The 17,500-nt window shown below is 40.9% G+C and overlaps 1 protein-coding gene and 1 non-coding gene across 2 annotated transcripts in view; both read right to left on the reverse strand.

Moving 5' to 3' along the window:
• LOC143289558 (carbohydrate sulfotransferase 15-like) overlaps positions 1–3,962 on the reverse strand; it is a 27,984-nt gene extending 24,022 nt beyond the window's left edge. Inside the window, exon 1 of the mRNA XM_076598570.1 lies at positions 3,831–3,962. Coding sequence (XP_076454685.1) covers positions 3,831–3,837 — 7 coding nt within the window. The 5' untranslated portion in view covers positions 3,838–3,962. The remainder of the gene's footprint in view (positions 1–3,830) is intronic.
• A 10,487-nt stretch (positions 3,963–14,449) lies between these two features.
• On the reverse strand, positions 14,450–14,523 carry Trnat-agu (transfer RNA threonine (anticodon AGU)). Its single transcript has one exon. It is a non-coding gene; the product is annotated as a tRNA-Thr (tRNA).
• Positions 14,524–17,500: the final 2,977 nt, after the last annotated feature.

The raw sequence follows: 17,500 nt of genomic DNA on the forward strand, positions 1-17,500 counted from the left end.
CAGTACAACACAACACAATATAATACAATACAACACAACACAACACAATACAACACAACACAATACAATACAACACAATATAATACAAAACAATACAGTACAGTACAGTACAGTACAATACAACACAACACAACACAACACAATGCAATACAATACAACATAACACAACACAATACAACATAACACAATACAACACAATACAATACAACACAACACAATACAACACAACACAATACAATACAATACAACATAACACAACACAACACAATACAATACAACATAACACAACACAACACAATACAATACAACATAACACAACACAACACAATACAATACAACACAACACAATACAACACAACACAACACAATACAATACAATACAACACAACATAACACAACACAACACAACACAACACAACACAACACAATACAATACAATACAATACAACACAACATAACACAACACAATACAATGCAATACAATACAACACAACATAACACAATACAACACAACACAACACAACACAATACAATACAACACAACACAATACAACACAACACAATACAATACAATACAACACAACATAACACAACACAACACAACACAATACAACATAACACAACACAACACAACACAATACAACACAACACAACACAACACAACACAATACAATACAACATAACACAACACAACACAATACAATACAACACAACACAACACAACACAACACAACACAACACAATAAAACACAATACAACACAACACAATACAATAAAACACAACACAACACAACTCAATATAATACAACACAATACAACACAAATCAATAAAACACAATACAACACAACACAATAAAACACAACACAACACAACACAACACAATACAATACAATAAATACACAGCACGGTACACCAGGGTCACAGCAGTGTATAATTAAAATAACCAATACCATGCAGTACAGCACTGTTCGGTATTACACAGTACCATAGATAAACACATCAATATAAATCATTACAACACATCGCAGTACAGCACTGTTCGGTATTACACAGTACCATAGATAAACACATCAATATAAATCATTACAACACATCGCAGTACAGCACTGTTCGGTATTACACAGTACCATAGATAAACACATCAATATAAATCATCACAACACATCGCAGTACAGCACTGTTCGGTATTACACAGTACCATAGATAAACACATCAATATAAATCATCACAACACATCGCAGTACAGCACTGTTCGGTATTACACAGTACCATAGATAAACACATCAATATAAATCATCACAACACATCGCAGTATAGCACTGTTCGGTATTACACAGTACCATAGATAAACACATCAATATAAATCATCACAACACATCGCAGTACAGCACTGTTCGGTATTACACAGTACCATAGATAAACACATCAATATAAATCATTACAACACATCGCAGTACAGCACTGTTCGGTATTACACAGTACCATAGATAAACACATCAATATAAATCATCACAACACATCGCAGTACAGCACTGTTCGGTATTACACAGTACCATAGATAAACACATCAATATAAATCATCACAACACATCGCAGTACAGCACTGTTCGGTATTACACAGTACCATAGATAAACACATCAATATAAATCACCACAACACATCGCAGTACAGCACAGTTCGGTATTACACAGTACCATAGATAAACACATCAATATAAATCATCACAACACATCGCAGTACAGCACTGTTCGGTATTACACAGTACCATAGATAAACACATCAATATAAATCATTACAACACATCGCAGTACAGCACTGTTCGGTATTACACAGTACCATAGATAAACACATCAATATAAATCATCACAACACATCGCAGTATAGCACAATACAACTCAAAGCTACGTAGATGCAATATATAAACACACACACACACACACACACACACACACACACACACACACACACACACACACACACACACACACACACACACACACACACACACACACACACACAAAAACCAAATCGATTAACACCGACAGAAAATATACATATGATCACCCATCACTCATTGATTTGTGGCGGACATCACACACAACAGCTGAAGCATCATTGACCAGTTCACCGTTAGGACAATACTTGTGCCTTTGACTGAAGAGCACACACACACACACACACACACACACACACACACACACACACACACACACACAAAGAGAGAGAGAGAGAGAAAGAGAGAGAGAGAGAGAGAGAGAGAGAGAGAGAGAGAGAGAGAGAGAGAGAGGAGGGAGGGTTGAGGGGGCGGAGAAAATGAGAGAGGTAGAGAGAGAGAGTCTGAATCTGTGTGAATTGTTCATGATTGGGCCCATTTCAATGGATGAGCATACGTGCAAATAAACAAGAATATGAATTAGCATCTCTCTCTCCCTCCCTCCCTCTCTCTCTCTCTCTCTCTCTCTTGCTGTATGATTTAGACTATAAGGGTAAGATAAACTGGGTATCAAAGGTTAAGGTTATAATATTGTGTGAACTGGGGTTTGATCACGTTGGTAGGCGACATAAATGAATTTATCAGTACACTCCGAACAAGAACAAAATTAATGATTGCGGATGAAAAGAATGATTATATCATGTTCAAGATAGCGATCGATATGAGTTTTACAGACAGTTCATTTCTATGCATGCTATTCCTACTTATGTATCAATGACAATGGATAGGCATTTAAAATAGATATCACAGTCAGGTTCAGATTAGGGATTTCCTACATAATTTCTTCATCGTTATTGTCCATTGTCGCTTATCGTGTGTTTTTCCAGTATGCAGGCGTGCTGAAGAAACAGACCTGCTTTTTTGAATGATCTTAGACATCATTTAATTACACACACACACACACACACACACACACACACACACACACACACACACACACACACACAAAATATATATATATATAGGCACCCTACTTTATTTCGACTGGCCATCCATATCACGAGATAACGAATCTATTAAAATATCTATGTAATTTACTTTTACACACACACACACACACACACACACACACATATATATATATATATATATATATATATATATATATATGGTCTGGACGCTAGCCATTCGGATGAGTCGATAAACCGAGGTTCCGTTTGCGACATGCATTTAGTGCATGTAAAAGAACCCACGGCAAGAAAAGGGTTGTCCCTGGCAAAATTCTGTAGAAAAATCACCTTCTATAGGAAAACAAAATAAGACTGCATGCAGAAAAAAAAAAAGAAAAAAGGGTGGCGCTGTCAGTGTAGCGACGCGCTCTCCCTGTGGAGAAAACCGCCTGAATTTCACACAGAGAAATCTGTTGAGACAAAAATGTATTTGTATTTGTATTCCTTTTTATCACAACATATTTCTCTGTGTGAAATTCGGGCTGCTCTCCCCAGGGAGAGCGCGTCGCTACACTACAGCGCCACCCATTTTTTTGTATTTTTTCCTGCGTGCAGTTTTATTTGTTTTTCCTGTCGAAGTGGAATTTTGCCAGGAACAACCCTTTTGTTGCCGTGGGTTCTTTTACGTGCGCTAAGTGCATGCTGCACACGGGACCTCGGTTTATCGTCTCATCCGAATGACTAGCGTCCAGACCACCACTCAAGGTCTAATGGAGGGGGAGAAAATATCGGCGGCTGAGCCGTGATTCGAACCAGCGCCCTCAGATTCTCTCGCTTCTTAGGCGGACGCGTTACCTCTAGGCCACCACTCCACTAATACTACTGAGTAATACTAATACAAATGATACAAATACAAAATACTGCTACATACAAAAATACACTCACCACTCATTGTCTTTTCAAGGTGTGTAGGAGGAAAGCACGCTGGAAGGTGACCCAGCTGGGATCGAGTCCAACGATTGTAGTACACGGACTGGTTTGATCATTAAAAATCCGCCAAGTCTTACCTGGGGTCCTAGTTCCCAAGCCTTCCCCATTCCCCCCCGCCCACCCCCCACCCCCCCTCACTCGCCCCCACCCCCCCATCCCCTGGCACCCCCTCCCCCGCCCCGCCCCCCGCCCCCCGCCCCCACCCCCTCAACCTCCAGCTCCTGGTAACGTGTGCGTGCCACGGCTGCAAACATTCTCTCTCCCCTCCCCACACCGCCCCCCCCCCCCCCCCCCGACCCCTCTCCCTACCCCTTCCCCACCTCTTTCCTCATCTTCTCCCCCCCCCCCCCCACGCCCCCTCTCTTCCCATATCGTCAATACCCCAGCCCCTCTTCTTCTTTCCCCTCCCCTATACCCATCCCTCCCCCTCCCCTGTCCCCTAACCCCACGCCCACCCCCCATAGCACTTAGGCATATCTCTCATGATGTAGACAGATGATGGCAAAATCTGACAAACAGTGAGCTTTGTGACTAGGAATGAATACTTTGAATGTTTGTGAAGGACGGGTTTCTGACTAACTGTGTCTGTTATTGATTGAGGAGGAGGATGAAGGGGAGGAGGAGGAGGAGGAGGGGAAGGAGAAGGTAAAGATAATATTAGCAGTGAAAACAGAATTAAATGAAGAAGAAGAAGAACAAAAACAAGACGAAGAAAAGAAGAAGAAAAGAAGAAGAACGAAAAGAAGAAGAAGAAAGACATGTAAAAATCAAGAAATATGGAAAGAAAGAGAGGAGAGAGAGAGAGAGAGACAGAGACAGACAGACAGGCAGACAGAGATGGAGACAGAGACAGAGACAGAGACAGACAGACAGACAGACGAGACAGAGACAGAGACAGACAGACAGACAGACATACATACAGACAGAGATGGAGACAGAGAGACAGACAAATACATGGACAGAGACACAGACAGACAGACAGACAGACAGACAGGTAGTAGTGGAAAGACATGTGTACAGAACAAACCAGCAAGTTCACCATCTTATACTAATTATTTCCTCTCTTGACGAACTCAAAACATCATTCATACGAAAGACACCTCGCACGCGAACCCCACTCGGTACAATAGACTTCCTTCAATTTAGCGCATTACGTTCAACTGCAGTTGCTCAGGTTAATCAATATCAACAACAAATGGTGAGCCCCCCCTCCCCCCTCCTCCCTCCCGCCCCTCCCCCCCCCCCCCTCCCCCACCACACGCCCCCCGTGCCCCCCTCTCCCATAACTAATTAATAAATATTTCGGACAGGCTGGGCTGGTCTATTTGGTATCTGATCGATTGGTGTTTTGGGCAACACACACATACACACACACGCACGCACACACACACACACACACACACGCACACACACACACACACGCACGCACGCGCACACACACACACACACGCACGCACACGCGCGCGCACACACACACACACACACACGCACGCGCGGACACACACACACACACACACACACACACACATGTGCTCATTCGATTGATCTGTGCAAAGATAAAATGACGGTTGGGGAAACAGATTTAATATAAGATGAAGACGGATAAGATGCGATATACAAGACCGATAGATAGATAGATAGATAGATAGATAGATAGATAGATAGATAGATAGATAGATAGATAGATAGATAGATAAGGGGATGATGGATGGATAAATATACAGATATATAGACAAATGGATGGGCGGGGTAGATAGCACGACAGACAGACAGACAGACATGCCGATAGATATATGAGAGATAAAAGGAACACAAAAACAAAAGAAAGAAGCAAAGAAAAGAAGAAGAAAAAAAAGACAGACGTGGGAGTGGGACGGGGGTGGGGATGGGGGGGGGGGGGGGGGGGGGAGGGGAGTATAGTATCACAGTCACACATGCTTACACACACAGAGACACAGACAAACAGATACACACACACACACACACACACACACACACACACACACAGAAAGAGAGAGAGAGAGAGAGAGAGAGAGAACAATGAACAAATGAACAAATGAACAAATGTTTTATTGAGGGTAACTGGATAAGCTGGAAGCTTCTTTACACCATGCCCTCCCTCACACACAAGCACACACACCCACTCACATGAAAAAAAAAAAAAAAAAAAAAAAAAAAAAAAGTGAAAGAAAAAAGAAAATCGGTACGGACACTCGGTGTAGACGGTAACAACAACAACAACAACTACAACAACAAGAGTTAATCACGAAACATAAAAAAAAAGAAAAAAAAAAAAAAAAAAAAAAAAGCATGGAATATAACTCACACACACACACACACACACACACACTCACACACACACACACACACACACACACACACACACAAACACGCACGCACGCACCAGCTTACGCACGCATGTATACACGGACTGATATACACTAATCTTCTGAGCTCCTTTCCCTGTTCACATTGTCAGAGGGTAACGAAAAAAATGTTATTGTGTAGAAGCTCTCTCAAGAAGATCAAACAAAATACGGAATATAAGAATTATTTATAATTGATTCATGAGATATTTTTGGTACTCCTTTTTGAATGATCCCAAGGTGGATTTATTTTTCAAATAGTCGGGAATTCCATTCCATAGTTTACCACCAGAATACATGAGAGATGTCATGAAAAGGTTTGTTCTCGGACGAGGGATAGAAATGGTATTTTTGCCACGAACACTTTTTTCAGGAAATTTCCTCTGAAGGTAGGATGGTGCTAATTTCTTTTTAATTTTATACATAAAAACACCTTTATTAAAGATACATTTGAGATGGAAAGGAAGAATGTTTAGTTCTTTGTAGTCGTTAGTATAGACAGAAGATTTGAGGAGAATAATCTTGAGAGAACGTCTGTATATGCTTATGAGTGGTTTCAAGCAATTTTTACTTGCTAAGTCCCAGCATGTTGAGGCATAGTCGATGTCAGGTTGAATGTATGCGTGAAAAAATAACTTGCGGGTATGTTGATCAAGGAAATGTTTAATTCTGTTGAGCTGATATAATTTTTTCGATAGCTTTTTACATAAAGCAGAAACATGATTAGACCATGACAGGTTATTATCAATAGTAAGACCAAGTAATTTGTAAGAATTAACTACCCCCAGCTCACTGCCAAGTACCTTTGGTCCGAGTAATCTAGATTTGATGTTTTGGCGTTTCTGTCTGGTTGTCACTAGCATAAATTTTGATTTGTGTGGATGAATAGCCATGTGATTAATTTCGGTCCATTTTACGAGTTTATCAATATACTCTGCAACTGAGTACATACGGCATCGACATTTGTGTCTTTTTTATGGAGGGTTGTGTCATCAGCGAAAAGTTCACAAGAAGATGAAACGAAAAGTGGAAGGTCATTTATATATATTGAAAATAAAACAGGCCCCAACACTGATCCCTGAGGAATTCCATAATTGATTGGCATAAGAGGGGATACTTTAGAATCTTGGAAGACAATTTGTTTCCTACTATTAAGAAAGGAAGATACAAGTTCGACAGATTCAGGGGATAATCCATACATGAGTAATTTTTTTGAGAGAAGATTGTGATCAATAGTATCAAAAGCTTTAGCAAAATCAATAAAAACAGACCCAGTAAATAAGTCGTTGTTTATGTTTAAATGCCATTCTTCTACGAGATTTGTTAGTGCGGTGTGACAGGAATGATTTTTTCTAAAGCCACTTTGATTGGGATGAAATAAATCATATTTGCTGAAATGTGCTTGAAGATAAAGTTTAATATGTTTTTCGAGGGGTTTGGATAATGTGGATAATATTGATATAGGCCTATAGTTAGCAGGGTCAGATGGATCACCAGCTTTAAAGACAGGGAACACTTTAGCATTTTTAAAAGATTGAGGGTAGGAGGATTTATCAATGCAGAGGTTATATATGTATGTAATGTGTTCAGAGATAATAGGTGCTGAAATTTTTAATATTTTACTATCTATACCATCCAAACCTCGGGATCTGGACTGTTTTAATGAAGATAATTCCTTGAACACGTCATGTACGCTAATATATGTTAGATAAAGGTTAGGTTGTATGTGTTTAGTATCACAGAAACATTTTAGTAACTGCAAGTCATTGGACTGTGTGTTATCAACCTTAACAATTCTTTCGGCGATAGTAGTAAAATGTTTATTTAGGATTTCAGGAGATAGTTCATTTCCAGTAGTAGAAGTTGAATTTTTCCTCGACAGTTGGTTGATAGCTTTCCAGATGGATTTTGAATCCTTTTTATTTATTATCAAGTCACTGAAATATTTCTTTTGGGCAGCCCGTTTCATTGCAGTTACTTTGTTTCTCTGTTTCTTAAATTTATCATCTTTTCCTGTAGTTTTCAGTAACAGATCACGATACTCTATTTCTAATTTAATATCTTCAGTTAACCAAGAAGGCTTTTCTTCATGTTTGACACGTTTAGTCCTTAAGGGAGCATGCTTGTTAAAGACAGAAAGAAAGTTACTATACCAAGTTGCAAGAGCACTATCAGGATCAGTACACTGGTAAACATTAGAAAAATCAACCATACATAAATCTGACAGAAATCCCTCTGCATCAAACTTTTTGTAGCTGCGGAACGATATATACTTGTGACTGCACCTGGGGATTTTTATTCCTTTCTTTGACCATGTTACACAAACAGGAAAGTGATCGCTAAGGCCGAATACGGGAACAGATGTTTCTACAACACTACTAGGGTTAGTTACATAAATGTGATCAATTAACGTTTCTGAGAGCAGCGTCTTTCTTGTTGGGGTATTTACAATCTGTGTTAAGTTGTATGATTCAAAAGTGCGTCTCCATTTATCCTGTGGTTTTAACAAATCTATATTAAAATCACCTAGCACAATTACTTCTCTGGAATAGTTCAAAGCATCTTCCATCATCAGCTCAAAGCGATCATGCCATTCAACCCGTTCTTCGGGGTTTCTGTAAAGAAAACACACAAGGATTGGCTTTGTCCCTTTGAAATGAATCTCTAACCAAATACACTCTATTCTATATTGATCAAAACAACTAACATGTTTATAATTAACTGACTGATGAACATAGGCAACTAATCCTGTTTCTAGTTTTAATGTGGCATCTCGCCTGATGAGATGGTATCCAGGAGCGGCTATAACATTATCAGAAACTAAATCAGATAATCGTGATTCAGAGAAGCCAAAAGTGTGAAAACAATCGCCAGAATCTGATAAAATGGAAGGAATGTCTGACATCTTGTTCAACATATGACAAGTATTCAGATAACCAATTTTAAATCCAGATTTTGTCAACCACCTCTGGGTAGTGGGGCATTTCTCCATGTTCAAGTAATATGCTCGCAGGGAATAAAGCAAGATAGTTAATGTCCCTTAAGACAAAGATAACACTTACGACACAACACTAATTAGAAATACAGAATACCACACTTACATCTGTGCAAATCAAATCAAACTGAAATGAATTTGTTTAGATATATCCACGCAACTTCCGTGAATAAGACTGTAAATTAACAATCATGGTTTAAACGTCCCCATCCGAGTATACAATATGGCCTGATTTGACAATGAGTAACAGAACATATCAACTAACTGTGGTGCATTTTAATTATAATTTACATAGTTTTATCACGAATATCTTGAAACAAAATATAGAACAAAGCATTAAATGACATTATGTTTAAAGCAATGGCAAGTTTACGGTCGGTTTAAGTATACCAGATCATTTGTACCATATATAGAGACAAAAGATGAAGAAGCAACATAGCCACAGCCACATATTACATGACAACAATATGGACCAGCTGCACATAATACAAGATGGCACTGGGATGATCTGGCGAAGCAATACACCGTGTCTACCACGATGGCATCGGTCGCTGTCGGTCACGGTCGTACACCAGGTGAGATGCCAGGTTGACGAGTTGTTGTGCACACTGGCCAACAGGGCTGGGTGGAAGCCAGTTGTGATTGTCGTAGATGGAGCCCTGTGGGGTAGGTGTGAAGTCTTGGGCACCTGGGACTGGGTACTGAGGCTGTGAGAACCCTCCTCTGTGGACATTGAGGGGAGGGTAAGGGAATGGGTCTGGGCATCTGGGGTGCTGGGCGTAGGGACTCACTGGACGTGGGAAGAGGTAAGGAGGAGGGGCATATGGGAAAGATGAAAAGGTATGTGGTGGGGGGTACAAACTTACATTTTCATGGGATCGTCTGGCTAGAGGGGGAGGTAATTCGTCCCCTTCACCATCAGCCAAACGGTCGGTAGGTGTGCGGTCCTGGGGCTGGACTCGCTGAGGTGGACGAGTCTCACTGAAGGTGACACGCCGGTCACTCCGGGACGGCAGAGGGGGAAAATGGGCAGTGGATAATAAGGGAGGAGAGCCTGCATCTGCAAGGTCTGAGTGCTGGGACCAGCGTGAGGAAGCTGATTCACTGCTGACGTGCGGGGATCTCCCTCCATCCCTGTGACCTGAGGAAGGACGTGAGGACCCCACGTCTTCAGGGCGGTTGTTGTTTTCTGTACGGCCAGACTGAGGGAGAACCCTCTTGAAGTTGACGGCAAGGCAGGCCGTCCCTCTTCTACTGGGGTGAGTGGCATCATTATACAATGCCTGACGTGGTGCCCCGTTCTGAGTCACAAAGGCACTGTAGTGGTCAATCATGTCCACCTGCATGGTCGTGCAGGCAGAATACAAACTTCTGTTGGATGGTGCAATGGTGTTGTTTAATTGATTACGACCTCTGGCAGGGAGAATAGAGCTGAATGCTATATATGCTGAGGGAAAACAACTGGTGCACAGGCCAATGAGTTCACACCATTTCTGGGTTGAAACTGGTGCAGCTGAACAATCATTGATTCCAACATGCACAATAACAGTTAGTATTTGATCTTGTTTTGCTAAATTATTGAACCACTCGGCGAGATCATCAACCGTTATTCCAGGAATGCATACTTTAAAGAGAGGGTCACTGTGAGTTTGTAGCCTCTTAGGGTTTACATACCTAATGACAGAGTCCCCAATAAGTAACGAGGAGGATTTAGCTGGGATATTTATTTCACCTAGAACTTGCTTTGGGGTAAGTTTTTGAATCGGTGTTTTTAAGTCATGTGTTGAAGCATGTGCTAAGATTTCTGGGATGCTTTTCCCTCTAGTAGGGGAGTGAGACATTCTTCGATTTTGGCTTTTGTTAACAGTTTGATCCTGGTTCGATTCTGATAGAACATCAAATCGGTTTTGTGTAGGTACATGTATAGTTTCATTGTTTGAATGATGAACTGTAGAAACAGACTGAGACGTGCTTTCAAGACAAACATTTCCATCATCTTCCTGTGGCGTGGAATCACTAGAAGCACTACCAGATGCTGCAGTTGGTGCTGGAGACGGGCCAGAGAACTGGCCTTCAGAGACTGACATAACATTGGGCTGTGGGTCTGAAGATGTCTCAGAAGCATCACTGACAGAGAAATTACACTGGGTGGAAATACAAACAGATGGGGTTGTTTTAGTCTTAACGTGCTTTAATTCTGAATGAAGTGTTCCCAGTTGTGTTTTTAATGACTGGTTTTCTTTTTTCAGACTGGTTACTGTGGAACTGACGTCAGATATGATAGTTTTAAGACTGTCCAAAGCAGAGTGCAAGGACTCGACCTTATGGTCAATGTGGTGTTTGAGTTCATTTTTGAGGGAAACTTTGGAGTCCTCGAGATTGGATACAAAATTAACATCACGATCAGCTTGACTATTTAGTATAAAGTCAATGGTGGTTTCAATGCTGTGAAGTTTTTCAGAAATAGTCTTGCCAACAAATTTTGTGGGGCAAAGTGTTCGTCTGCGATGACGTTTTGAGAGCTTGGCTTGTTTTGGAGTTGATTTCACCCCCATTTGTGCTTGACTAGCATCTCCTGTGAAAGTCATGCTTTCATCGCTATTTGAATGAGGCTGCACCCTTTCATGTTGATCAGTATCTATCTCCAAAGGGTCCATGTGAGGTAAAGGAGACATACCAGAGAAGTCACTCATAACGTCAAGCAGTACACTCCCGTCACGCTGTAACTGTTCTGGTGCTGGGTAAGGGGATACTGGGGGAGTGTGGGTGGTTACTTCCTTCTGGGTACACACAGGGGGAGATAAGTTTAAGCTCTTATGATTATCTGTCAAAAAGGTAAGAGGAATCGAAACTATTGAAGTCTGAAATGTGTGCGAATCTTGGTTCACACAGTACTCATAAACAAGATCTTTCAAGACCTCGCACTCCTCTATGTCCCATTTAGCACAATCACTACCCTGACACAGTAATGTTCCTGAGTCTTGCCGAGTATAATACAATGACAGAGTCACACGTTTGAACTGTTTACAGAATACACGTATGACAGTCTTGGCCAGATTGGTGGGGACAGGTTCATTAATCCACAGTGGAAGAGAAATGCAGTTATCATCATAATCGAAATCTTTCTTCTCTATCAGTATAAATGTATCAGTAATTGATGCATAGCGATAGCACAAACAATTTCTCCAGGCAATAAGTTCTTTCTCTGGACAGGAAAATCTTTTTTGGAGATTATCAACTGTCGGTTGTAATTTACTTCCTCTTATCTCAACGCTAGTATCCATTGTATTCGATAAGCGTCAATGCATACTTAACATGGTAGTTTATCACATCATTCATTGTCCAGGCACTCGGACATGGGACAAGAAAGAGTTAATGCTCCATAGCACAGATCACAAACGTGTGAAGCGACTGTCCGATTTAGGGCGAACAGGTCACGCTGACCACAAAACTTCACGTGCAGAACGGACAGTTCAACGCATTACACACTGGACAGCTCTGAACAAATGTCAGAAGAGATTTCCTTCATTATTCAATGTAAATAATTAAACATTAAATACGCTCCATACCTTGTCTTTCAGAGAAACACAACCACACCTTTGCAGTCACATTGTTTTGATAAGAACATCAACAAAAAATCACAAGGAAAAACATCCTCTGACACCATTAAAAATACCAAAACACTAGAGCAACCAAAACACCGCTCGTCCCACACGGGTGAGAGGAATGGAGAGAGAGAGAGAGAGAGAGAGAGAGAGAGAGAGAGAGAGCGTGCATCTGTGTGTGTTAATCGGCTTTGGTTTCTAGATAATAAATGAAGTCTCTCTCTCTTTCTCTCTCTCTCTCTCTCCTCTCTCTCTCTCTCTCTCTCTCTCGCACACACACACACACACACACACACACACACATTCATTCACACCAAAAAATTATATTCACTCATAATGCTATGTAATTGCTTGAAGTAGCTCATCATCACATTATTAATTAATCAGACACGTATCGGAACACACAAGTATAAATGGGATAGAGAACAGAATGTTGAATGGAATGTTGCCCAGTACCTTTCAGTCACAACATGCCAGGGGCCTGTTTCTATGTGTGAAATTCGGACTGCTCTCCCCAAAGAGAGCTCGTCGTGGCATTGTGTGACGCCACCATTTCTCTCTCTCTCTCTCTCTCTGTCTCTCTCTCTCTCTCTGTCTCTCTCTCTCTCTCTCTCTCTCTCTCTCTCGTCGATAGAAAATGAAGTACACTTTGTTTTGAAATACCCCGTTTTATGTGTTCTTCGTGAAAAATTTATCCCAAAGAAATATTATATATATCCATGTTCATTTCGATTTAATCTGCTGATGGCATCTACAGATGACGGACTTATACATAATTTGGCCCTATATTTATATAAAGCTTTTCACTTAAGAGATATAATTATGTCATGATTAATTGCTATAGTTCTGGTGACATACACTAATGTTGTTATTGCCCCTCGTTCATATGGGGCTTTGGCCTTAATGAATAAACCATCTGAATCTGAATCTCTCTCTCTCTCTCTCTCTCTCTCTCTCTCTCTCTCTCTCCCCTCACACACACACAACACACACACACACACACACACACACACACATATATATATATATGTATGTATGTATGTATAAATAGTATATAAACTCTTGGTCGTCAATCCTAAGTATAAAAACTGAACATCGCACCATGACCTGTTGGGCTCACTGGATGATGCATGTTATGTGATTGTAGAATAGATATTAAATCCAGGCCTCAGATGTCTTTGTGTGCATCTATCTTTGTAGATATCTGATCTGTGGCCTGGATTAACATTTCCTCTCTCTCTCTCTCTCTCTCTCTCTCTCTCTCTCTCTCTCTCTCTCTCTCTCTCTCTCTCTCTCTCTCTCTCTCTATATATATATATATATATATATATATATTAAAGTGTTCAGTGTTCTCTCTCTCTCTCTCTCTCTCTCTCTATATATATATATATATATATATATATATAAAATTATATATAAATAGACAACAATTATTAGACAATTAAACGTAAGTGTATCAAAACTTAATGCAATATAGTACAGAGAAAGATAAGGAGAAGCGGAGATTGAGGAGGAAAAAAATAGTAACAAAAAAACAAAAAAACAAAAAAACCAACAAAAAACGAAACAAACAACAACAACAACAACAAAAAAAAGAAAGAAAAAAAAAGGCTCCAGGGGGATTCGAACCCTCGACCTTCTGCTTACTAGGCAGACGCTCTAACCAACTGAGCTATAGAGCCAGATGCAACAAACAGATAAACTAAGAAAGTTTGCCAATGCTGAATAGTTTTGTCTGTGTGTGTGTGTGTGTGTGTGTGTGTGTGTGTGTGTGTGTATGTGCGTAAAAAAAAATGATTCTAAGCGCATAATTGGAGATTTAGAAACACATTCGAAAACATCTGCCTCGAAATGATATTCAGATGAGACTGACAAGGCATAAACAATTAACCGACAACGTTTTGACAACGGAGTCAATCTCCAGGTCGATTCGACAACAGCGCACGATAATTGACTTTCTTGTGATGAAAACTAAATAAGTGAATTGTCTCCCTTGGTGTTCACTTTCAGGATCCCCGCTGGCTCAGATGTACTGTAGACTCATCGAAAATTGCTCTGCCGTCGCCTTTTATTTGCCGTCCTCGTGCGTTCTTTAATAATAATAATAATAATAATAATATAATGGATGCTTATATAGCACACTATCCAGAAATCTGCTCTAGGTGTTTTACAAAAACGCTTTGTTAACATAAAACATTACATCTATGTTACATACACACACCAAAATATGACTACACACACACACACACACACACACACACACACACACATATACACTGCGTACATACATTTTAACAATACATGTGTATCTAACAGGTATCCTAACACATACGCACACATAGGCAGGCACAAACTTACATAAACGCACGCGCACATCAAAACGGTAACTGTATTATATCGTATCGTGTTGTGTCGTATCGTACAATTATATGCCGTGTCGTGTGGTGTCATGTGCCGTGTCGTGCTGTATCGTATCGTGTTGTGTCGTATCGTATCGTACAATTATATACCATGTGGTGTGGTGTCATGTGCCATGTCGTGCTGTGTTGTGTCGTACTACTATATACCGTGTCGTCACGTGTCGTACCATTATGTGGTGTCGTGTCGTGTCGTAAGTGTCGTGTCGTGTTGTGGTATGCTGTAACACGTGTGTTGTGCTGTGTTGCTTTGTATTCCTGTCAGTTTTGTCACCGACAACAAATTTCTCTGTCGGTGTGTGAAATTCGGGATCCTCTCCTTTTCTTTATATATATATATATATATATATATATATATATACATGGATTTTCTTCTGCTCTTTTTCTTTCTTTAGGAAAAAAAACCTCTTTTTTTTCTTCTTTTTTTTTTGTCTGAAAGTATGCTTCCTTTTACTGTCGAAGTGGATTTTTTTCTGCATGAACAATTTCTTTTGTGTTACTTGTGGCTTCTTTTATCTCTATATGCAAGACGCATGCTAGCAGCACACAGGACCTCGATTTATTGTCTCATCCGAAAGACTAGCACCCAAACCACAATTCTAGGATTAGTGGATAATTATTGGGAGTATGAAATCGCAGACTGCAGTATGAGATTGGAACCTGCAGGCACTAGCGGGCGGATTATCACTGGGCCAGCACTTAACCGGTACTGTGTGTGTGTGTGTGTGTGTGTGTGTGTGTTTGCCTACGTGTGTGTTTAATCCATTCGTAATTTCACACATAGGTGAATGTGCTTCTTTCACACATGAAACCACACACACACACACACACACACACACACACACACACACAACACACACATTGTAAGGTTTTGTGCTGACGTGGCGCTGATTTTGAGAGTGACAGAATGTACACATGACGGACAGAAGCATTTCCAAGTGTGTGTGTGTGTGTGTGTGTGTGTGTGTGTGTGTGTGTGTGTACGCGCCATGAGTTGTCTCCCTTACGCCGCTGTCAATACACTTCATTAGGATCCCTGTTGTCTCAGAGGTAAGGAGCACACATCGTCATGTGGTTTTGATCATCTTTTGGAACAGAAAACCCACTGCAGATAATCATTTTTCATCCATTCCGACTTTGCTTACACGCATCACTCACTCACTCACTCACTCATTCCCTCGACCGCTGGAAAGTCGTTGGGCGGGACATGAGGAAGATGTCATAGCTCGCCACGCCGTTCTGTTGGCAGCTGTCGTGAGAGGAGATCTGGCATCGTCATTTTGGTCCATTCCTTGACGTTGTCGGACCAGCTCTTTCTCATCTCTGCCACCCCCGTCTGCGCCCTCCCTCTACAGTCCCTTGCAGGATGGTTTTGGCCCGGAGATCGAGAGGGTGTTATGTCGTATGACGTGACCAAACCATGCCATCTTCCGTCGTTTGACAGTCGCCAGCAGTGGTTCTTGGGGCCCAACAAGGTTGCTGGCCAGGTAGTCATTGGTCTTGTGCTCCTTGTAGGAGATGTGTAGTAGTCTCCTCAAGCACTTGGTTTCGAATGCTTCAAATATCATCAATATTGTTTTTGTTGTTGTTGTTGTTGTTACTGCTGCTGTTTCTGTTGTGGTTTTCTTTGTTGTCAAGGCTTGCAAATCTGTACAAAAAGTTACAGTACAAAGGAGACAGTTCATTGACTGGTGTGGCAGACCTTTGATTTTGCTTGCACTTGTGTGTGTGTGTGTGTGTGTGTGTGTGTGTGTGTGTGTGTGTGTGTGTGTGTGTGTGTGTGTGTGTGTGTGTGTGTGTGTGGTTATCAATAACCTTTTACTTCCAGTCATAATTACAATGGTGGTCATATCAGTGATGATGATGATGATGACGATGATGATGATGATGATGATGAAATTGACGACGACGGCGACTGACACTACTATCACTACCACCACCACCACCACCACCAACAACAACAACAACAATAAAAATTGGAAAAAAAAGAAGAAGAAGAAGAATGACAATGAAATAATGATGATGACAGTAGTAGCAGCAGCAGCAGCAGCAGTAGTAGTAGTAGTAGCGTTTGTGGCATACTTACTTGTTCACTTACGTTCTTTCTCAGCTCATTTGTTAATCAACGCTCATTCCTAAAGAGGAAGAGGGCATAAGATAATTATCAGGGTCTCAGTGACCCAGCGCCGGGCGTTGGCCGGTTTATGCATAGGTCAGTCTTCATCCTTCATTTCCTTCCCAT

Source organism: Babylonia areolata, chromosome 14 (assembly GCF_041734735.1).
Source record: "Babylonia areolata isolate BAREFJ2019XMU chromosome 14, ASM4173473v1, whole genome shotgun sequence".
In the NCBI taxonomy this organism is placed as follows: Eukaryota; Metazoa; Mollusca; class Gastropoda; order Neogastropoda; family Buccinidae; genus Babylonia; species Babylonia areolata.